At 40.5% G+C, this 23,542-nt stretch overlaps 1 protein-coding gene across 17 annotated transcripts in view; it reads right to left on the bottom strand.

Annotated features, from left to right (window-relative positions):
* Positions 1–23,542, bottom strand: part of SPAG9 (sperm associated antigen 9) — a 159,759-nt gene that overhangs the window by 103,940 nt on the left and 32,277 nt on the right. For 16 of the 17 annotated variants that reach the window (XM_021929030.2, XM_021929035.2, XM_021929036.2 and 13 more), the window contains exon 2: positions 16,544–16,664. In XM_021929030.2, coding sequence (XP_021784722.1) covers positions 16,544–16,664 — 121 coding nt within the window. Of the gene's footprint in view, positions 1–5,475; positions 5,522–16,543; positions 16,665–23,542 lie in introns of those variants that run through there. The other variant, XM_021929039.2, reaches the window with a different exon arrangement.

Below are 23,542 nucleotides of genomic sequence, written 5' to 3'. Positions count from 1 at the left end.
AAGTGGTATGTTAAGGTATTTTCAACCTACTGTTGCATACTAGAAACTTGTATGCTGGTCGGGCGCAGTGGCTCATGCCTGTAATCCCAGCACTTTGGGAAGCCGAGGAGGGCGTATCTCCTGAGGTCAGGAGTTCAAGACCAGCCTGGCCAAAATGGCGAAACCCCATCTCTACTAAAAATACAGAAAAATTTAGCTGGGCATGGTGGTGCATGCCTGTAATCTCAGCTACTTGGGAGGCTGAGGCAGCAGGATCATTTGAACCTGGGAGGTGGAGGTTGCAGTGAGCCAAGACTGTGCCACTGCACTCCAGCCTGGGCCACAGGATGAGACTCAAAAAAAAAAAAAAAAAAAAAAAAAAAAAAGGTGTACTGATGACGTCTATCTTTTCGCTAAGTTTTTGATACAAAATAAATCATAAAGTATACTTAAATTAACCTCTGTCTCAGCTTTTTATATAAATGTATTTTGTCTGTAACCTGTTACATAACAGGCAAAATACTGAATTTTGCAACATCTAAAATAAAAGCAGGCCAGGCATGGTGGCTCACACCTGTAATCCCAGCACTTTGGGAGGCCAAGGTGGGTGGATCACCTGAGGTCAGGAGTTTGAGACCAGCCTGGCCAACATGGGGAAATCCTGTCTCTACTAAAAACAAAAATCAACCGGACATGGTGGCACATGCCTGTAATCCCAGCTACTTGGGAGGCTGAGACATGAGAACTGCTTAAACCTGGGAGGCGGAGGTTGCAGTGAGCCAAGATTGTGCCATTGCACTCCAGCCTGGGTGACAGAGCCAGACTCCATCTCAAAAATAAACAAACAAACAAATAAATAAATAATAATAATAAAATGGAATTTTAAAAAATAAAAGCAGACAAATTATCTCAGGGTAAAAATATCTACATAAATTAGACGTAAATATTATCCTCTAGCATAAGTATTATCCACTTCCATCTTTCTCTCCACTCCAGTAGATGAGTAAATTAGAGCCTGTTCATCTCAGTCTACTTACTCAAGGCCCTTAACTAATTCATTTATCTTTCCCATTAAAATCAAACAGGTTTATCATTCTGCTTAGTTATATTCAGATGTGTCACTGATAGCTAATTATACAAATAAAACAAGATGACTAATATACTACCGACTCCTAGTAGTCAACCACAGCACTGTAAAGATGGTTCAAACATTAAGTTATCTACTTACCCATTTATGAACTAGGAACTAAACAAGTCAAGATGCCAAGAGGAAACCCAAGGAATATCTTCCCAAAGTGGTTGTTCATTATACTCAACTCTTCAAAACTATATTACTACAGACTTTCAGATAGTAAAGTTAAGAGTTTTGGTTGTTTCTAGCTCTGGTAGGATATATAGGCAATTGAAACAGGAGTGGAGGGTATCCCATAAAAGAGTATTACTCAGTTATGAAAAGGAAGGAAGTACTTGACACATGCTACAACATTAATGAACCTTTATGCTAGGTGAAAGAAGCCAGTCACAAAAGACCATATATTGTATGAGTCTATTATTATGAAATGTCCCAGCTGGGCACAGTGGCTCACGCCTGTAATCTCAGGACTTTGGGAGACCAAGGTGGGCGGATCACGAGGTCAGGAGATTGAGATCATCCTGGCTAACACAGTGAAACCTCATCTCTACTAAAAATACAAAACAAAAAAAAATTAGCTGGGCGTTGTGGTGGGTGCCTGTAGTCCCAGCTACTCAGGAGGCTGAAGCATGAGGAATCCCTTGAATCCGGGAGGGGGAGCTTGCAGTGAGCCAAGGATTGCGCCACTGCACTCCAGTCTGGGTGACAGAGCAAGACTCCGGCTCAAAAAAAAAAAAAAAAAAAAAAAAGAAAGAAATGTCCAGAACAGGCAAATCTATAGAGACAAAAATTAGATTAGTGGTTTTCAGGGACTAAGGGGAAGCAGAAAAGCAGGAGTAAGTGTAACAGGTATGAGGGGGTGGTTCTTTTTGGGGTCACAGAAATGTTCTGGAATTAGTGGTGGTGGTTGTACAACCTTGAAAATTGTACTAAAAACTGCTGAATTGTACACTTCAAAATGGTGAATTTTGGCTGGGTGCGGTGGTTCACGCCTGTAATCCCAACACTTTGGGAGGCCGAGGCGGACGGATCACCTGAGATCAGGAGTTCGAGACCAGCCTGGCCAACATGCTGAAACCCCATCTCTACTAAAAACACAAAAAAATTTGCTGGGCATGGTGGCAGGCACCTGTAATCCCAGCTACTCGGGAGGCTGAGGCGGGAGAATTGCTTGAATCTGGGAGGCGGAGGTTGCAGTGAGCCAAGTTCACACCATTGCACTCCAGCCTGGGCAACTAGAACAAAATTCCATCTCAAAATATATATATATAAAAATACATAAAATAAAATGGTGGATTTTATGATATGTGAATTAGATTTCAATTTTCAATTTTATTTTTAAAAAGAGAGAGTGTCTTGCTATTTTTGCCCAGCCTGGTTATGAACTCCTGGGCTCAAGCGATCCTCCTGGCTCCCAAAGTGCTAGAATTACAGGCACGAACCACCACGCCCAGCCTGGATTTCAATTTTTAAAAGGGTCATTTGAAACCTATCCCTTAACGCAAGCATGAGGAAATTACTTAATTTAATAACCTATTTTTTTTTTTTTGAGACGGAGTCTCGCTCTGCCGCCCAGGCTGGAGTGCAGTGGCCGGATCTCAGCTCACTGCAAGCTCCGCCTCCCGGGTTTACGCCATTCTCCTGCCTCAGCCTCCCAAGTAGCTGGGACTACAGGCGCCCGCCACCTTGCCCGGCTAGTTTTTTGTATTTTAGTAGAGACGGGGTTTCACCGTGTCAGCCAGGATGGTCTCGATCTCTTGACCTCGTGATCCGCCCGTCTCGGCCTCCCAAAGTGCTGGGATTACAGGCTTGAGCCACCGCGCCCGGCCATAATAACCTATTTTTTAAAGAAAAAAGTCAAATGGTAAGGGATCAAAAAGAAAATCTCAACATTTATGCTATAAGAGAAGGACATTTAATGAAATGAGTATCTTCCTCAGATAATTCATAGGAGAAAGAATAGGCAGATGGTTGCTAAGCCTTAGGTACAATCATTCCTTCGCCTCAACACTTGGGCAAAATAACACACTAATGGCCCCTACTAAGGCTGTTAAGCTGAGGCAAAGACTGGCCAGATGTTAACCAAAACAGTTTTCTTCTTTTGTTTGGACAAATAGCTAGGCTATCCATCCCAGCCCCTGCAGGTAGCCTCTGACTGAGTTATAGCCTATCAAGTAGTAGTAAAAGTGATGTGTGTTACTCCTAGACCTGGTCCAGTAAAAACCCTCCACACACCATGCTCCATGCCCTTTACCCTTCCTCCAACTTAATGCAGGTAAGACAAACTTAGAAGCTATAAAGTGGAAAATGCCCATGTCTCCACAAAAGCCACCCACTTATCTGAAACATCCACTTTTTAAACTTTACATAAGCAAGAAATAACATTTGAGTCATTATATATAATTTTTGTGGCTAGTTCGCTATAGCAACTACAGTTAGCTTAACATATATCAGCTTATAAACATGTACTGAAATCCTCTTAAAAGTTAGCAATCCAAATTCTCAAAGGTATGCTACCCCATTATGCTTTTTTTTTTTTTCCCTCAAGACAGGGTCTCGTTCTGTTTCCCAGGCTGGAGTGCAATGGCACAATCACAGCTCACTGCAGCCTTCACTTCCTGGGCTGAAGCAATCCTCCAGGCTCAAGTGATCCTCCCAAGCAGTTGGCACTATAGGCGTGTGCCACCAGGCCAAGATAATTTTTTTATTTTCTGTAGAGACAAGGTCTCACTATGTTGCCCAGGCTGGTCTTGAAATCCTGGTCTCAAGCACTCCTCCCTCCTCGGCTTTCCAAAGTACTGAGATTATAGGCGTGAGCCATTGCCTCCAGTCCCCATTATGTTTTAAGAATAGTTTACTTTGGCTACTCGGGAGGCTGAGACAGAAGAATTGCTTGAACCCAGGAAGCGGAGGCTGCAGTGAGCCGAGAGCATGCCATTGCACTCCAGGCTGGGTGATGGAGTGAGACTCTGTCTTAAAAAAAAAAAAAAAAGACCAGGTGCCATGGCTCACGCCTGTAATCCCAGCACTTTGGGAGGCCAAGGCAGGCGGATCATGAGGTCAGGAGATCAAGACCATCCTAGTCAATATGGTGAAACCCCGAGATCAAGATCATCCTGGCCAACATGGTGAAACCCCCTCCCTACTAAAATACAAAAAATTAGCCGGGCATGGTGGCACACGCCTGTAGTCCTACCTACTAGGGAGGCTGAGGCAGGGGAATCGCTAGAACCCGGGATGTGGGGGCTGCAGTGAGCCAAGATTGCGCCACTGCACTCCAGCCTGGTGACACAGCAAGAGCCCGTCTCAAAAAAAAAAAAAAAAAAAAAAAAAAAGGATAGTTTACGTCTGTTATTATAAATGATTTTCTGAATGCTATTGTGGTAGTATATTCTCTCCTGCCTAACACCTACAGCAAGAACCTGAACAGAAACTGTTTTATGACTTTCTGTATTTCATGTTTTCTTTACCTATACTGCGATTCTAAATTTTAGTATTATCTTTGTAGGTACTTATAATATAAATCATATAATACAAAGATCATATATAATTGATCATATAATACATAGAAAATATACACACATATACCGAGATCAAATAATACAAATTCAGAACCTCTCTTTTCTGAAAATACTTACAATAACTCAGTACAACAACATATCCAATGAACTCAGCTTACTCAAGGCCTAAGTCCCATAAGGTAGTATAAACATTTTTGAGAAGTCATTTTAACACGTGGAAGAGCCATTTCTTTAAAGTCCCGAATGCCACTAAGGAATCAGATAAAGGGAAAAGTAAAGGAAGCAGAAGGGAAGGAGAAAGCAGGAAAGAAAAGTCCACCTGGGCAAGGACTATAGACATCCTCAAAAGCCTCAAGTACCATGAAGTTAACCTATACCTATATTGTTGCATTCCATTTGAAGTATATTAAAAGATCATTTCATGTTTAATAGTTCCACGTAAACCTAAACTTCAAAACGATCTCAGGGAAAATTCTAAATCCTTGTCATGTTACTCATCAAAACTAGCTCCAAGTAGAGATTAACTGGAAATAAACAAGATTCTGTTCATCCTACCTATCCCAAAACAACTGACAAGTAACTGTCATTTTAAAAATTGCTAATTTCCTGGGGAGTTAAAAAAAAAAAAAAAGGCAAATCATGTTACCTAAAAAGAAAAAAAGGTGAGGGGGCAAGAAAAAAGAACTATCAAAAGACAAATCCTAAATTTCCCCTTTATAATAATGAATGGAGATACTTCAGCCTCATTTTGAGCGCTCTTTCTATCCATCTTTCCAAAAAGCAAGAGGATAAGATTAAGGCAGGAAGAGCCACCTGCTCTGCCGGCTCAAAATCAGAGCTTACCTCCTGAGATTGATGGCCTTTGCCAAGTTTGGAACACCTTCCATCTCTGTTGTCTTCTGCCCCATCAGACTGCTGATAGGCCTACGGGGGGAAGAAAGAGAAACAGACCTGCTAGAATGCCATATCCAACTCATTATTTGCCTTCTCAAAAGGAATCATCAGTTTTTACTGTTCCTGGAAGGCAGATAGTCCAACTGTTGCTGGGCCTCAGAAGACTGACATGTGGTCTTTCAGAAACTTCTCCTTGAACAATTTAGCATCGGAAGTCCCAACAGGTAAGCAAGGCCGACTTAAGAGCAAAGAAATCTCAGACAACCACATCAAAACAGTAATAACCTCTCCTCACCAACTAAGTCCTTTACCATGTCTCTCAACTTCAAAAAATTTTCAGGTATTATATGTTATTAATCAATGACACAATGTGAAATAATACATATTTTAAAGCTACCATGAATCAATGATTATATTCTCAAAACAGAGTAGGATAACTTCAAAGAATTCCAGCGGTAGAAACTTCTAGTGATCCGACAGATCCCTGTCTTGAAGATGTTATCTAAGCCATCCACAACAAAGTTGATGCTTCTCCTACTTGAAGTCTCTATGTAGGGACAGTCCACGCTTTACCTCTGCACATATTCCTGTGTATCACCCTCATGGCCAAGAAATACTTCCTCATGACCAACCAAAGCCAAAAAATTCATTTTCTCTCACTTTATCTTCCAAAATAACAGACAAACAGCTTGCTATACTCCTTACCCATCTCTTTATATGTTTGAAGGAATAATCAAATTATTCATATTTTCCCTGTTCTCTAAGCAAATCACCAAACATCCTTTAACTCTTACTCATAAACTTAATTTTCTGATACCTTTAGTTCTAGATATTAATTATAAATTACAACTTTAAGGTTCTCAATAGACAACACTAGACTACAAAAATCAAAGAGCCCAAATACAGATAATAAAACATAAAACAGCTAAAGACCACAAGTATTACCTAATGAAGCAGAAGTAATGTTAGTGTTTGCAAAAACTATCTTGTGCCTAATTTTCTAATTTCCCACTCATATGGAGACTCTAAATAAGAAAGAGCTGCTATATATTGTTTATTAAACATATATTCTTAATATTGCAAAAAACTAGATTCTGATTAAACAGACTAAAAGTAGCTTTCTAAGTAATTAACTTCCTAGTCATTCTTTTAAAACCAAAAGATATAATTCAAACTCCTAAAGCTGCCTCATTAAAAAATACTTTCAACACAAATACATATGATCATTAAAATATATATATATATAAAATCATTGTAATCTACTTTTATCATTCTTAAAATTATATAGAAGGAATTGCCTATTGAGATAGAACTAAAATGGAAAGAGTGTCCTATTACAGTATTATTCAATTTTTCCAAAATACTAACATTCATTGCTAATCATGAAGCACAGTAAAGGATCTGATAAAGTTTTGTACAAGCCTGAACGTATTTTTTTAGGTGATTTGAAAAACAGTGACAGAAAATATTTAGGCTCTCTCAAATATTAACTTTGACATGAAATGACACCTGGCAACTTTAAAATGGTTTATGTGCTGTGAAAACTCTTAATCTGTCAACCACCTTGTGTTGAAGGTCTGTTTTAAGCCATTTATTCCTTTAAAATAAAAATTACATTATTGTTTATGTTAATATCTCCCCCAACTTTCTAACTAGTGGAGTGTTTATTCTTATGACCAAGAAATAAGAAGTGTTTTCCTTCCCATACTAATGTTTCAAAGTGAAGGCCTGAAGGTATTTTATTAGACTAAGATCTTGATACAAGATGTAAAAAGCAAAGGAATCTTATATGGGGGACGAAAAGGGTAGAAACATCAGAGTATAAGGATCTAATACATTTGACTTCAGTGCCAACAACATTTTTCCATTTAATTCAAAAAAATGAATTTTCATTTAAAAGAAGGAAGGGCAGAATTAAAGAAGAGTCTAAATATAATAGCCATGGGTGTAGTGGCATGCGCCTGTAATCTCAGCTACTCAGGAGGGCTGAGGTGGGAGGATCGCTTAAACACAGGAATTAGACCCCCATCTCTTAAATAAAAAAAAAAAAAAAAAACTGTACTCCCCCCAAAAACATAGCCACCAAATTAAGAAGTACCCACTCAAAAAAAAAAAAAAAAATTCACTGTCATCTAAATCTTTTCATCTTCTCCACAAAAGGCAATGGCTCTATACTCAGGGAAAAATAACTTGTAAATTCAAGAAGCCTGAGGGTAACACAAGCTTCCTAAGAGAGAACCAAATAATAGATGATTCTATATCAGCTGTGTGTGCTAATATGTTGTAAATAATGGTTCAAATTCATACGTTACGACAAGCAAAATGGAATTTGCTACTAACCCTTACTTCTCCAATTCTATTCACATTAGAAATGGCCAAACTATTATATGCCAAGAACCACTAAAGTTCCTTGACCTACTTCCTTAAATATATTCTAAGAAAACTACCAACAGAAGGGAAAACTTATAGATGTAAAAAAATATTTACTGCAATATGATTCAGTATACCAGGAAAAATGACCAACCAACCAACAGAAGTTTTTGGTTTTTGTATTTTAAGTTTCTTACATTTATTTTACCCTGAGTCACCTCTTCATTCCACAAAGGATTTGAGATAGCTTACAATAGAGTATAATATATTCATTATACATGTATAAAACGTGGATCAAGAAAAAAAACAATTTAAATATGCCAACCAGGTAAGGTTCAAACTAGTTGTTATGGTTGCATTTCAACATTTGTTCTGTTTCTGGGTTGCCATGGTAAAAAATGCAGTGGCCATTAAATAATTCTCATTAGAGGAAAAACTAAAGCATAGTCCTCAGGGAAAACAAAAATTGTTAATAGATGGCATAGCTTCTGGATGGTGAATTTATGTGGACATAAAAAATAATAATAAAGATTATACAACAAGGAAAAATACTTACGATAATGTTAAGGAAAAGATACGAATTAAATATACATTCTAACTGCAATGATATAAAAACATAATATATAGGGAAAAAAGACTAGTAGGCCATATACATAATCTTCCCCTTCCTCCCCACACCAAACTACGATTTCTTTGACCACAAGGACCATATTATACTCTTGTGTACCACAACCATACCTAGGCAGAATGCTAGGCATACTGGACTAGTTTAATATTTTCAACTGTATTAAAATATCTATACTTGCTTGACTCAAATTTTAGATAATACTTGGCGTACAAGATAGAAATACACAACACACAACAGAGACAATGAATATAAAAAGTACTTTCTGACAAAGACCTATTACTGTCACACTATGAACGGCAAAGTTGATTACACTCCTTACACACTTGAAAAGTGCCAACAAGGCTTTCTCAATTCACAACTTCCTTATTCCACACAATATCGATTACAGACTCTTCCTTAAGGTTCATATTAATTAACAGGAAGTATTATTGCTACTCCTAGATAAGGAATAATATACAGCATTTTAAAAAATCCTTTATTCATGTTGGAAAAAGTAAAAAATATTTCTTATATTGGTTTAGATTTTGAAAAGTAATCAGAAATCTCCAAAATCAAACATGATCAAAAATTGTTTAAAAATGTATTATAGACTCAACTTCTCAACATTGTTAAATCATGCAACGTGACAGATTCCACACTGTCAAAAGCTGTAAAGTGTATCTTTTAATTCAGTTCCTATTTCTTTACCTTTTCTTGCTTCTCAAATAGCAAATAACTTTAACCAAAATTTCCCCTTTTAACAAAGGAAGTAGTCTTTAGAGCAGAACTTGAATTTTCATTGTGGCTATTTTTTAAAAGGGATATGTGCCCTAAAATACGTTCATGAGAATTGACAAACTCAGTCTTTTAAAATTAAAGACACTAACACACTGTACAAATATAAACACAAAAACTAGAAAAGGTACAGTTAGTTATCATCCAGCACTCAAACAAATGGCACTCAGCAAAAAAACTGTATCCACCTCTCCTCCCACTACAGATACTGCCAACAGTCATCTCAGTGGCCCTAAATAAATGTTTATTTTAAAATAAATGTTGGGTTCCATTTACTTTATCACAAAATTCATATTTTCTTTTTTTGTTTTAGATGGAGTCTTGCTTTGTTGCCCAGGCTGGAGGGCAGTGGCTCAATTTTGGCTCACTGCAACCTCCGCCTCCCAGGTTCAAGCATTTTCCTGCCTCAGTCTTCCAAGTAGCTGGTATTACAGGCAAGCGCCACCATGCCCAGCTAATTTTTGTATTTTTAGTAGAGATGGGTTTCCCCATGTTGGCCAGACAGATCTTGAACTCCTGACCTCAAGTGATCCACTCACCTCGGCCTCCCAAAGTGTTGGGATTACAGCTGTGAGCCACTGGGCCTAGTCTCATATTTTATTTAAAAAACAAAAAATCAGGCTGGGTGTGCTGCTTCACGCCTGTAATCCCAGCACTTTGGGAGGCCAAGGCGGGCGTATCACCTGAGGTCAGGAGTTCAAGACCAGCCTGGTCAATAGGGGTGAAACCCCATCTCTACTAAAATACAAAAATTAGCCAGGTGTGGTGGCACACACCTGAAGTCCCAGCTACTCAACAAGCTGAGGCAGAAAGAATCGCTTGAACCTGGGAGGCAGAAGTTGCAGCGAGCTGAGATTGCACCACTGCACTCCAGCCTGGGTGACAGAGCAAGACTCTGTCTCAAAAAAAAAAAAAAAAAAAAAATTCAGTTATATTAAGATTAGATAGCCCAGATCATCTGTTTTCTATTACACCAAACAAGAATTAATGAATTCCTGACATAACATCTATTTAAATTTGTTTTCGTCTTTTAAAAAGCACTCATTCCCAATCTTGGTTTTCCAATAGTATAGGGAACTAATGACACTTCAAGATGACTTCCTACATCACCTTTTTAAAAACTAAGAAGTTTTTAGACTATGCGCAGTGGTTAATGCCTGTAATCCCAACATGTGGGAGATCAAAGTGGGCAGATTGTTGAGTCTATGAGTTTGAGACCAGCCTGGACAACATGGCAAAACCTTGGCTCTACAAAAAATACAAAAATTTGGCCGGGCACAGTGGCTCATGAACGTAATCCCAGCACTTTGGGAGGCCGAGGTGGGCAGATCACCTGAGGTCAGGAGTTCGAGACCAGCCTGGCTAACATGGTGAAACCCCATCTCTACTTAAAAAAAATGCAAAAATTAGCCAGGCGTGGTGGCGGGCGCCTGTAGTCCCAGCTACTCGGGAGACTGAAGCAGGAGAATGGTGTGAACCCGGGAGGCGGAGCTTGCAGTGAGCCAAGATAGCACCACTGCACTCCAGCTGGCACGACAGAGCAAGACTCCATCTCAAAAAAAAAAAAAAAAATTGGCCACGTGTGGTGGCATGTGCTTGTAGTCACAGCTACTCAGGGATGAGGTGAGAGTACTGCTTGAGCCTGGGAGGTTGAGGCTACAGTGAGCCATGATCCTACCACTGCATGCTAGCCTGGGCAATAGAGCTGGAATGTCTCAAAAAAATTAAGAAATAAGTAATTTTTTAAATTAAAAATAAGAAGTTTTGATTCATATTGGAGATTAAAAAAAAAAAAAACAACACTACGGTGGTAAAGTGAAAAAACAGTCAAATAATTTAAAACAGTCAAATAATTTCCCCCCAGAAAAACTGGGGGAATGTTTAAGTGTGGTAAAATAAAAACTACGAAGAAAATTTAAGATATACTTAGAATTCATATTACACCAGTTAAGGCTTAGAAAAAAAAAAACAGAAGAAGAGAAAGGAAAACAATTTGCTAGAAAAGAGAAAAAGACTGCAAGATCTCAAAAACAGGAGAAGTGAGTAAGTTCCAAAGCATTAATTAATAAAAGATGACTCAGGCCAGGCGCGGTGGCTCACGCATGAAATCCCAACACTTTGGGAGGCCAAGGTGGGCAGATCACAAGGTCAGGAGCTCGAGACCAGCCTGGCCAATATGGTGAAACCCCATCTCTACTAAAAATACAAAAATTAGCAGAGTGTGGTAGTACATGCCTGTAATCCCAGCTACTCAGGAGGCTGAGGCAGGAGAACTGCTTGAACCCGGGAGGCAGAGGTTGCAGTGAGCCGAGATGGTGCCATTGCACTCCAGTCTGGGCAACAGAACAAGAGTCCAGCTCAAAAAATGACTCAGTTCATGGAAAAAGATTTTGTGTTATCAACTTTGTGCATCTGAATGGTCAATTTTGATTAACCACAGTTTGTAAGTTCCTTAATTGTTCTTTATACAGTAAGCTTTATTTCGGAATGGAACAGCAGACTCCCAGGAGGAGAAATTCTTTGGAGGATAATATATTCATAACAAAAATAAAGTTTTTAGATCAAATTAAGCTCAAGATCACATCTAATACTTGATAAAGAATTTCTTCCTCCCTTCCCTAGAGTATTGTCAATTATTTTTAAATGATCTAATTTTTATAAAGTCTTCGAATTAAAATGGAAAACATAATTAATGCTTTTGGAGAGAGGAATGAGAAGACGGATACCACAGAATATGACAATTCCAAAAAAGGTATGACTCTCTGGACTGGATAACAAATCTGGGGCAATGAAAAAAAAAAAAAAACTGACATACTCAAATAGTCTCCTAAATTGATTACCTCCCTTAATTAAGAAACCACTAGGCCGGTCACAGTGGTTCATGCCTATAATTCCAGCACTTTGGGAGTCCAGGGCAGGTGGATCAACTGACGTCAGGAGTTCAAGACCAGCCTGGCCAACATGGTGAAACCCCGTCTCTACAAATACACAAAAATTAGCCAGGCATAATGACAGGTGCCTGTAATTCCAGATACTCGGGAGGCTGAGGCAGGAAAATCGCTTGAACCTGGGAGGTGGAGGTTGCAGTGAGCCAAGATCATGCCATTGCACTCCAGCCTGGGCAAAAAAGCCAGACTCCATCTCAAAAAAGAAAAAGAAAAAGAAAAGAAACGAAACCACTATATTTTGTTTACATTTACTAGAAAGGATCAGGAAACAGATTTTTTAAATTGAGTAATAAAAGGGCTAATATATGTGAAATAGTCATTCACTCCACTTAGATACTTTTGTGAAAAAAAGCACTATCTTCTGCTTTTTTGAGTGTGAGACATTTTAAAGGTACTTTGATATCAAAAATGCAATTTCAAGTACAAGGTAATTCTTCCTCTAATCACAGAAGACAAGTACTTAATGCACAAAAGGATTTTAGACAAGGAATTCCTTTCTAAGTCAAAAAAGCAATTCTGGTCGAACACAGTAGCTTACACCCGTAATCCCAGCACTTTGGGGGGCTAAGGTGCAAGGATCACTTGAGACCAGGAGTTCGAGACGAGCCTGAACAACATAACAAAACCTGGTCTCTACAAAAAATTTTAAAATTAACTAGGCATGGTGGCTCATGCCTGTAGTTCCAGCTATTTGGGAGGCTGAGGTGGGAGGATCACTTGAGCCTGGGAGTTTGAGGATGCAGTCAGCTATGATCGTGTCACTGTACTCCAGTCTGGGAGACAGAGCCAGACTCTGTCTCTAAGAAAAAAAGAAAAAGATCCAGCACTTTGGGAGGCCGAGTGGGTGGATCATGAAGTCAGGAGATCAAGACCATTCTGGCTAACACAGTGAAACTCCGTCTCTACTAAAAATACAAAAAATTAGCTGGGGGTGACGGCAGGTGCCTGTAATCCCAGCTACTCGGGAGGCTGAGGCAGGAGAATCACTTGAACCTGGGAGGCGGAGGTTGCAGTGAGCCGAGATCGCACCACTGCACTCCAGCCTGGGCGACAGAGCAAGACTCCATTTCGAAAAGAAAAAAAGAAAAAGAAAAAGAAAAAAAAATTTTTTTTCAGGCTGGGCAAGGTGGCTTATGCCTATAATGCCAGCACTTTGGGAGGCTGAGGCAGGTGGACTGCTTTGAGCTCAGGAGTTCAAGACCAGCCTGGACAACATAGTGAAACCCTATCTCTACAAATAATACAAAAATGAGCCAGGCATGGTGGCTTATGACCGTAGTCCCAGCTACTCAGGAGGCTGAGGCTAGAGGATCGATTGAGCCCAGGAAGCATAAGTCACAGTGAGCGGAGATCCTGCCACTGCACGTTAGACAGATTGACAGACTGAGATCCAGTTTCAATAAATAATAATAATTTCTTATTGAAAACTTGGTACCCAGGCTGGGCACGGTGGCTCACGCCTGTAATCCCAGTACTTTGGGAGGCTGAGGCAGGTGGATCACCTGAGGTTGGGAGTTTGAGACAAGCCTGGCCAACATGGTGAAATGCCATCGCTACTAAAAATACAAAAATTAGCCAGGCATAGTGGCGCATGCCTGTAGTCCCAGCTACTTGGGAGGCTGAGGCAGGAGAATCGCTTGACCCCAGGGGGCGGAGGTTGCAATGAGCCAAGATCACACCACTGCACTCCAGCCTGGGTGATAGAACAAGACTCCGTCTCAAACAAAACAAAACAAAACAAAACAAAAAAACAGAAAGAAAACTTGGTACCCTACAGATATCAACAAGAAAACTTAATACGTAAAACAATGAAAGGTAGGCTGAGTCTGTCGAACTTGTCGCCTATCTAGTGTATCTAGGTATCTAAGACATAGCTTCGATCTAATCGCCTTCAGGCCGAGTGCACAGTGGTGTCATGTCTGAAATCACCAGCAACCTCTGGAGCCCGGAGTCAAGTGTATAGACCAGCCTGGGCAACATCAATGAGTAGCTGGGATTACACGCATGTGCCACCATGCCCAGCTAATTTTGTATTTTCAGTAGAGACAAGGTTTCTCCATGTTGGTAAGGCTGGTCTCAAACTCCTGACCTCAGGTGATTCGCCCGCCTCAGCCTCCCAAAGTGCTGAGATTACAGGCGTGAGCCACCATGCCTGGCCTTGTCTCTATCTTTAAAAAAGTACGATCAAATTAGGATTTAAATATTACATTCAATAGTTAAATTTTCTTTCTTGAATAGAAAAGGCTCAACTCTTGAAATGTACCAAAAGCTTGCAATTGCCACAAAACCATTTCTCCAGATGAGTGGTACTTATAGTAATGCGACTCCAGTGCTATATCTATTAGTGGATGCCCTGTGGAGTCACATCATGCAGTGCTCTAAGACTTCAAATTTTTTTCTTCTTTTGAGACAGGGTCTCACTCAGCCTGGAGTGTAGTGGCGCAATCTCAGCTCACTGCAACCTCCACCTCCCAAGCTCAAGCGATCCTCCCACCTCAGCCTCTCAAATAGCTGGGACTACAAGTGTGCACCACCACACCCAGCTAATTTTTGTATTTTTGATAAGAGATGGGGTTTCACCATGTTGTCCAGGCTGGTCTCGAACCCCTGAGCTCAAGCAATCTGCACGCCTCAGCCTCCCAAAGTGCTGGGATTACAAGTGTGAATCATCGCGCCTGGCCTCGTTTTCTTAATTTTTTTTTTTATCATAAAGACACGATCTCGCTATCCTGCTCAGGCTAGTCTCAAACTCCAAGGCTCAAGCAATCCTCCCACCTTCACCTCCCAAAGTGTTGGGATTACAGCTGTGAGCCACCACACCCAGGCAACCTCAAATTTCTGTGGAAGAAATCACAGAAGTCACTCAATGTATTCAATGTTAACAAAGGTATCCAACAACTCTGGGTATCCACAAGTCTAAAAACACAAAGCATGACACATGGCTCATTTTGTCTCGCTAAAGTTGGCTTCTGTTACCAAACATCCATTGGCCCTCTTCTAGGACATCTGCTTAATAGCCACTTGAGCTCTCCTTGAATTCCAGAACACTTGAACTCCAGATTTCTAGTGGTTTTAATTTAGCTCTATTCCGTCTTTCCAGAGTACTAGAGAGAGAACAGTCAGTTCTCACATATGCTCCAAGACTGCTGGCAAAGGCTTTCCATCATGAATGGCTGTACCTTTATAGCTGGTGTCACTATGTAGTCTTAATGAGTAATGTGGATAGAGTAGCTACCTGGCCATCCTTTGCTCCCTAGGATTCTGAAAGTTTACAATGCTGGGAGAGAAAGGCAGAGAACTGTCTGCTTACCTACATCAGACATGAAAATAGGCCATAAAGTTTCTCACCTTTTTTTTTTTCTAATTTTGACTTAATTAGGTCTGTTTTTATTAGCCAAAAGGGGAAAATCATCCTTGAGGTTTGAAACAATAATTTTAAAAACCAAGAAAACATGCAATTATATTAAAAATAAAATGATTCTGAAAAACGAAGTTCTGTTCCCCCAAATGGCCCCACTTTTCCATTAAAAAGGAGCAAAAAAGAGGATTCAGTACTTTTTCTCTAGTATCTAATTACATGCTTAGGTCATTTTTAAATACATACTTCAAAGTTTATCTTACATTTTTACATTTCAAAGCAAAACAGAAAAAATGGAACTTCGTGTACTTGCTCAAAATTAGAGGAAATGATCCACACGCACACACTTGCATAATGATTACAGCATAACGTTACCTGCAAACAAAGGCTGAGAGCTAAACTGAAGAAGTTGAGTCTGATAGGTTTAGTCACTTCTGCATACATGGGCACCATGTGAAAATGTGAATAAACAAGAACTAACCCTAGTTCCTAGGTCTCACTCCAGTCTGGGATGACAATTCCAAGTTTGTATTTAGAACCTTAGTCAAATTTCAGGATGAGTCATTGCACCATTAGAGCCCACTCTTTTTTTTTTGGCGGGGGTGGGGTGGGGGAACACAGTTTCATTCTGTTGCTCAGGCTGGAGTCCAGTGGCACCATCCTGGCTCACTGCAGCCTCCGCCTCCCAGGTTCAAATGGTTCTCATGCCTCAGCCTCCCAAGTAGCTGGGATTACAGGTGCGCACAACCATGCCCAGCTAATTTTTGTATTTTTAGTAGAGATGGGGTTTCACCATGTTGACCAGGCTGGTCTTGAACTCCTGACCTCAAGTGATCCTCCCACCTTGGCCTCCCAAAGTGCTGGGATTACAGGTATGAGCCACCACGCCTGGCCGAGCCCAGTCTTTAGTGTACTTATGAGAAGAAATGTTTTACTTACTCTGGTCAGCATAGTTTTTTGCTTTGAGCTCAAGTTGTCTTGTTTGAGATTCTAAAGATTCCACTCGGGTCTGTAAGTCCTTTTTTTCCTGTTCTTGAGAGTCTTCAAATTCAATGAATTTCTAATAAAGAAGAACAATATAAATTTCATCAGAGAAATTAAACGTTACATTTTCAACTCCTATATTTCTTGGAATCAATAATCACAATTAGGTATCAACTACTTAGATCTCAGAATTATGAACTTGGGTTGATTTTTAGTTTTTCTATAAAAATTAAGTTTTAAAAAGCTCCCAAATATAGAAGAAAAAAAATAAAATAATTAAGGTGTTTCCACTTCATATTATAGGCATTCCATATAAACACATATCTTCCTACAAATATATAAACTCTTTTGTATACTTGCATATGCATCTTGATTTGCAGACAATTAAAAAATCTATAACATGTACAACAGAGAACAAAAGAATGATGGAATACTCAATAAATATTTGTTAAATGGTTGTGTGATTAACAGTCATAGATTCACCTGAACCATGGAGTTTAAATTCCTAAGAAAAGGATGTGTTCTAGGAATAACTGCACCACTCAAATCTAACTTACCAAACCTGTTCTCATCAACTACAGTAACACTAAGTGCAATCATTAAATCTCGGTCTTCATCCTGATTGTTGTATCAGCAACATCTGACAAGTAAGTGATTGCTCTCTCCTTAAAACTTTTTTTTTTTTTAATTTGGCTACCAGGATATTTTCTTGTTTGCTGCTGGTTCTTGGTCTTCTTTGGTAGCACCACCTTTTCTCCCCAACTTCTCACTCTGTCCTGGGACACATCTTCTCTTCCTTGTTTACACTTATTCCCTAGTGATCGCATCCAGTTTCATGGCTTTAAGTATAAACTACATGCTGACAACTTCCAAATTTCTGTCTCTAGCCCAGACCTGAATTCCAGATTTGTATGTCCAACTGCCTACTAGACAACTTCAATTGGATGTCTAAAAAGCATCTTAAGGCTGGGCATGGTGGCTCACGCCTGTAATCCTAGCACTTTGGGAGGCCAAGGTGAGCAGATCACGAGGTCAGGAGTTCAAGACCAGTCTGGCCAACATGCTGAAACACTGTCTCCACTAAAAATACAAAAATTAGCTGGGCATGGTAGCGCGTTCCTGTAATCCCAGCTAATTGGGAGGCTGAGGCAGGAGAACTGCTTGAACCGAGACCCGGGAGGTAGAGGTTGCAGTGAGCTGAGATTGTGTCACTGCACTCCAGCCTGGGCTACAGAGCAAGACTCTATCTCAAAAAAAAAAAAAAAGTATCTTAAATTGAGCATATGAAAACTTGCTCCTCTCCTGGTCTTCTCTAGCTCATTAAATTATTGTGGTCAGTTGCTCAGGACCAAAACACTGGAGTCAGCTTTGACTCTTCTGTTTCTCTAGTACCTCACATATCCAATCCATCAGCAAATCTACCTACAGATCTGACCGCTTTTCATCATTTCCACCACCATCCTGGTGTGTGCCACCATCATCTAATACCTGGATTACTGCAACAGTGAAAGTCTCCTAATTGGTCTCCTTACTTCCACCCTACCCTCTACAATATATTCTAGAGGATCTAGGAGGATTCTTTAAAAAGAAAGTCAGCCAGCCTGGCCAACATGGTGAAATTCGGTCTCTACTAAAAAATAGAAAAATTAGATAGGTGAGGCCGGGCGTGGTGGCTCACGCCTGTAATCCCAGCACTCTGGGAGGCCAAGGTGGGCAGATCAAGAGGTCAGGAGATCGAGACCATCCTGGCTAACATGGTGAAATCCCCGTCTCTACTAAAAATACAAAAACATTAGCCAGGCGTGGTGGCAGGTGCCCAGTCCCAGCTACTCAGGAGGCTGAGGCAGGAGAATGGCAGGAACCCCGGAGGTGGAGCTTGCAGTGAGCCTAGATCGCGCCACTGCACTCCAGCCTGGGTGACAGAGCGAGACTCCGTCTCAATAAAAATAAATAAAATAATAAACATTAGCTGGGCGTGGTGGCAGACTCCTGTAATCCCAGTTACTGGGGAGGCTGAGGCAGGAGAATCGCTCGAACCCAGAAGACAGAGGTTACAGTAAGCTGAGATCGCGCCACTGCACTTCAGCCTGGGCGACAGAACAAGACCCCCTCTCAAAAAAAAAAAAAAAGGAAAGAAAGTAGGCCAGGAGCGGTGGCTCACGCTTATAATCTCAGCACTCTGGGAGGCCGAGGCAGGCTGATCACCTAGGTCAGGAGTTCGAGACCGGCCTGACCAACATGGAGAAACCCCATCTCTACTAAAAATACAAAATTAGCCGGGCCTGGTGGTGCATGCCTGTAATCCCAGCTACTTGGCAGGCTGAGGCAGGAGAATTGCTTGAACTCGGGAGGCAGAGGTTGCGGTGAGCCGAGATCATGCCATTGCACTCCAGCCTGGGCAAAAAGAGCAAAACTCTGTCTCAAAAAAAAAAAAAAAAAAAGTAAAAACAATTTACTCCGCTGCTCAAAACGCTCTAGTGGTTTACATTCTTTACCATAGCCTCTAAGGATCTACACAATATGCTTCCACCATTCTCTTACTTCTTTGACATCATCTCCTATTTCTCTTCCTACCCTCCTCTCCTTCCCATTCTGATTCCAGTCTCCATGCAGTTCCTCCAACACTTCAAGCCTTAGCACTTGCTTCCCACTACCTAGAATTTTCTTCTTCCAGATATCCAAACGGCTTGCTCTCTACTTACTTCCTTCACATCTTTGTTCAAATGTCACCTTCTTGGTGAAGTCTTCCTTGGCCATCCTATTTAAAACTGCGATACCAGGCCAGGCACAGTGGCTCATGCCTGTAATCCTAGCACTTTGCGAGGCCAAGGCAGGTGGATCACTTAAGGTCAGGAGTTTGAGACCAGCCTGACCAACACTGAAACCCCATTTCTACTAAAAATACAAAAATTAGCCAGGCATGGTGGTACACGCCTGTAATTCCAGCTACTCAGGAGGCTGAGACAGGAGAATTGCTTGAATCCAGGAGGTGGAGGTTGCAGTGAGCCTAGATCGTGCCACTGCATTGCGTTCTAGCCTGGGCAACAGAGCGAGACTCTGTCTCGAAAAAAAAAAAAAAGACTGTGATACCTACTCCCTATCTCTCCTCCCTGTTTATTTTCTTTAGAGTACTTAAACTCATCCGACATGCTATTTTAGTAATTGATGTTACTTATTACTTGTCTGTCCTCACTAGAACGTGGGTTCCATGAAGTCAGGAATTTTTGTTTTGTTCACTGCTGTATACCCAGTGCAAAGAATGATGATAGCGGGTTCTCAAATATTTGTTAAACAAATGAGTAAATGAAGAAATTTTTCCAAGTTAAAAAAACTGAAACACTTATAGAAAAATTTATAATTCACCAAAAACTTCGGTATCACTACAATATATCCTAGTTTTAATGTGAAATTGTCAGTCTATTACCTATTTTGACTGTCCTCAAACTTTTCAATCACTGCAGAGGACACTGGGTTGTTGTTGTTTTGTTTTGTTTTGTTTTTTCGTCTACACACATTACGTTCCTTTGGGGAACTTTCTCTCTCCAGTTTCATACTAATTATATTCAGTCCATGTAATTTGATTGGTGATGACTCCATCTCCCTAGAGGTGGGCACAGGACTTGAACCAGACTGATCAGAGTCCTCTCTAAAAACCTAGCAGGCCTAGGCTGCAGACTGACATCTTTTTCCAGCATAGAGAAGAGCAGGCCTGAGACTAAAGCCAATATAGAGAAAAAGAGCAAGGGGGAGAAAAACTTTAATTCAAGATACTATTTGTACCCAGGATTCCTGGAGCCAGAATTTTCCCAGTGTTTTTTGTTTTTTTTCAGTTACAAAATCCAATAAATTCCTTTTTTACATAAGCTTGAGTTGGTTTTCTTTTTTTTGAGACTGAGTTTCACTGTGTCCCCCAGGCCAGAGTGCACTGGTACCATCTCAGCTCACTGTAATCTCTGCCTCCCGGGTTCAAGTGATTCTCCTGCCTCAGCTTCCCGCACAGCTGGGACTACAAGAGCCCACAACCGCACCCAGTTAATTTTTGTATATTTTTAGTAGAGACGGGGTTTCACCATGTTGGCCAGGCACCAGTCTCAAACTCCTGACCTCAGTGATCCACCCACCTCGGCCTCCCAAAGTGCTGGGATTACAAGCATGAGCCACCACACCCAGCCTCTTTTTTTTTTTTTTTTAAGATGTAGGTCTCACTATGTTGCCAGGCTGGTCTACAACTGCTGAACTGCTGGCCTCAGACTCCTGGGCTTAAGCAACCCTCCTGCCTTAGCCTCCAGAGTAGCTGGGACTACACGTGTGAGCCACCATGTTTAACTTTCCTGATCTTTGAAGCTTGGAACCCACAAACTCTGTAACATTGGTTCTTAATCATTAGGGGGTCCAAAGACCAATTTGGAAATTTGATCCATCTATGTACCATATTTCCCTAGAAAAAATGCCCCCACCCATGTCAAATGCCACCTATTTTTCTCAGGGGGCTTAGAGACACTGTAGTTCCTTCCACAAACCCCAAGTTTAGCACCTCTAAGCTATACGTTTCTATGAAAACATTTCATATTTGTGGGACTTCTGGGGAAATCAAGTTATTGTTTATTTTTCAGAATATTCAAGATGACCAAATATAAGAAAAGTAAAGGTTACAGTAAATATAGGAAAAGAGGCAAACTAATAAATCATTCATTCATTCATCAAGAAACATCTACTGACTACTTACTATGTACCAGGCACAGGGAACATGACTATGAGTATCCAACTAGCCCTGCCTTCCAAGTGTTCACTGGCTACAACTGAATGCAAGCAGATGATATAAGGTTACATTAAACAGAAAAGCAGAAACTATGAAGTCTGAGTAAGTTATTTCAACATTTTACCTGGATATATAAGCAAAGACTAACAATTAATAGGAAAACGTAATTATTATTTTTTGGCCTGCTTTGAAAATGATGCTCCCTTGGCTAACTTAACTACTATATCTGGGAAAGTAACCAAAAAGAAACAATTTTTTTTTTTTAGATGGAGTCTTGCTCTGTCACCCAGGTTGGAGTGCAGTGATGCCATCTCAGCTAACTGCAACCTTCATCTCCTGGCTTTAAGCAATACTCCTGCCTCAGCCTCTGAGTGGCTGGGATCACAGACATGGGCTACCATGCCTGGCTAATTGTTTTTTTGTATTTTTGGTAGAGACAGGGTTTCACCATGTTGACCAGGATGGTCTCGAACTCCTGACATCAAGTGATCTGCCTGTCTTGGCCTCCCAAAGTGCTGGGATTACAGGCATGAGTCACTGTACCCAGTCCAGAAATTCTTATATTAGGCACCTCTTGTGCTATGGATAAAATGCTGTTTTAAAGAACATACAGCATTATGTTTACCAAGAAACACTTCAGATGCTGTGCTATTAAACTGCTAACAAAAAATTTTACCACTATTTTGCTTTTTTGTTTGTTTGGGTTTTTTTGGGATGCAGTCTGGCTCTGTTGTCCAGGCTGGAGTACAGTGGCATGATCTCGGCTCACTGCAGCCTCCACCTCCCAGGTTCAAGCAATTCTCGTGCCTCAGCCTCCCAGGAAGCTGGGATTACAGGCATAAGCCACCATGCCTGGCTAATTTTGGTATTTTTAGTAGAGGTGTGGTTTCACCAAGTTGGTGAGGCTGGTCTCGAACCCTTGACCTCAGGTGATTCTAGCACTTTGAGAGGCCGAGCTGGGATTACAGGCATGAGCCACCGCACCCAGCCCAGAAATTCTTATCTTAGGCATTTTTTGTGCTATGGATAAAATGCTATTTTAAAAAGCATACAGCATTATGAAGACGCTGTGCTACTAAACTGCTACCAAACAATTTTACCACTATTTTGCTTATTTACAACTTCTTTCTGCCTAATAGGAGACACCTCATAAGGGACACACAATTTCACATCTGCTTTGTTGCTTAGCGACCAAGTTCAGCTTCAGAAGATGGATACCACAGAATATGACAATTCCAAAAAGACCTACCTAGATGATTCAAGCTTCAGAATTTTTCACGTTTTATTATGATTACTGAGGCTTTTTATCTATATCACTTTAAATAAATATGGCAGAGAGAAAAGAGATTTTTTTTAAGTGATGTGATAGGTCTTGGATTGGCAAGGCTATTATCTCCAAAGAGAAATCTCATTTCTTTAGTTTCCTTACATAGGAAAGTACGAGCAATAAAAAAAATATTCCAAAGCAAATACACACTTTGAGTCCTTTCCTTCAAACAAATTAAAACAGATAAACTTAGAGATTACAAAATGGAATGCTGTCTTTCACAAATGTATGTACATTTTCTCCTTTCTTGTTCCAAGCAGATCTTAAACTTCTTGGAATCATAAACTCTTCTGAGTATATTGTGAAAACAGATCTTATACCCACAAAGATAAATATTTAAAACTCAAAGCTATATACATTCATCAGTGCATCTTCAAATTCTAAAAGAAATCAAGCAGGATTCTTCCCCATTTATAAATATTGTTGATGTTGATTTTGTAGAAATAATTTTATTGTCTTCAAAATCCCAATTTTATTTTATTTTTTTATTATTATTATTATTTTTGAGACAGAGAGTCTCACTCTGTTGCCCAGGATGGAGTGCAGTGGTGCAATCTCAGCTCACTGCAACCTCCACCCCTTGGGTTCAAGCAGTTCTCGTGCTTCAGGCTCTGGAGTAGCTGTAACTACAGGCATGTGCCACCACACTCAGCTAATTTTTGTATTTTTGGTAGAGACAGGGTTTCACCATATTGGCCGGGCTGGTCTCAAACTCCTGACCTCAGGTGATCTGCTTGCCTCGGCCTCCCAAAGTGCTGGGATTACAGGTGTGAGCCACCACACCCGGCTGAAAATCCCAATTTTAAATGTGTATTGAGTCTTGGTTTGGAAACATACAGTTGCCATCCTCATTTAAAATGCTAATCAC

Source organism: Papio anubis, chromosome 17 (genome assembly GCF_008728515.1).
Source record: "Papio anubis isolate 15944 chromosome 17, Panubis1.0, whole genome shotgun sequence".
Lineage (NCBI taxonomy): Eukaryota > Metazoa > Chordata > Mammalia > Primates > Cercopithecidae > Papio > Papio anubis.
This window is presented reverse-complemented; position numbering and strand designations above follow the sequence as displayed.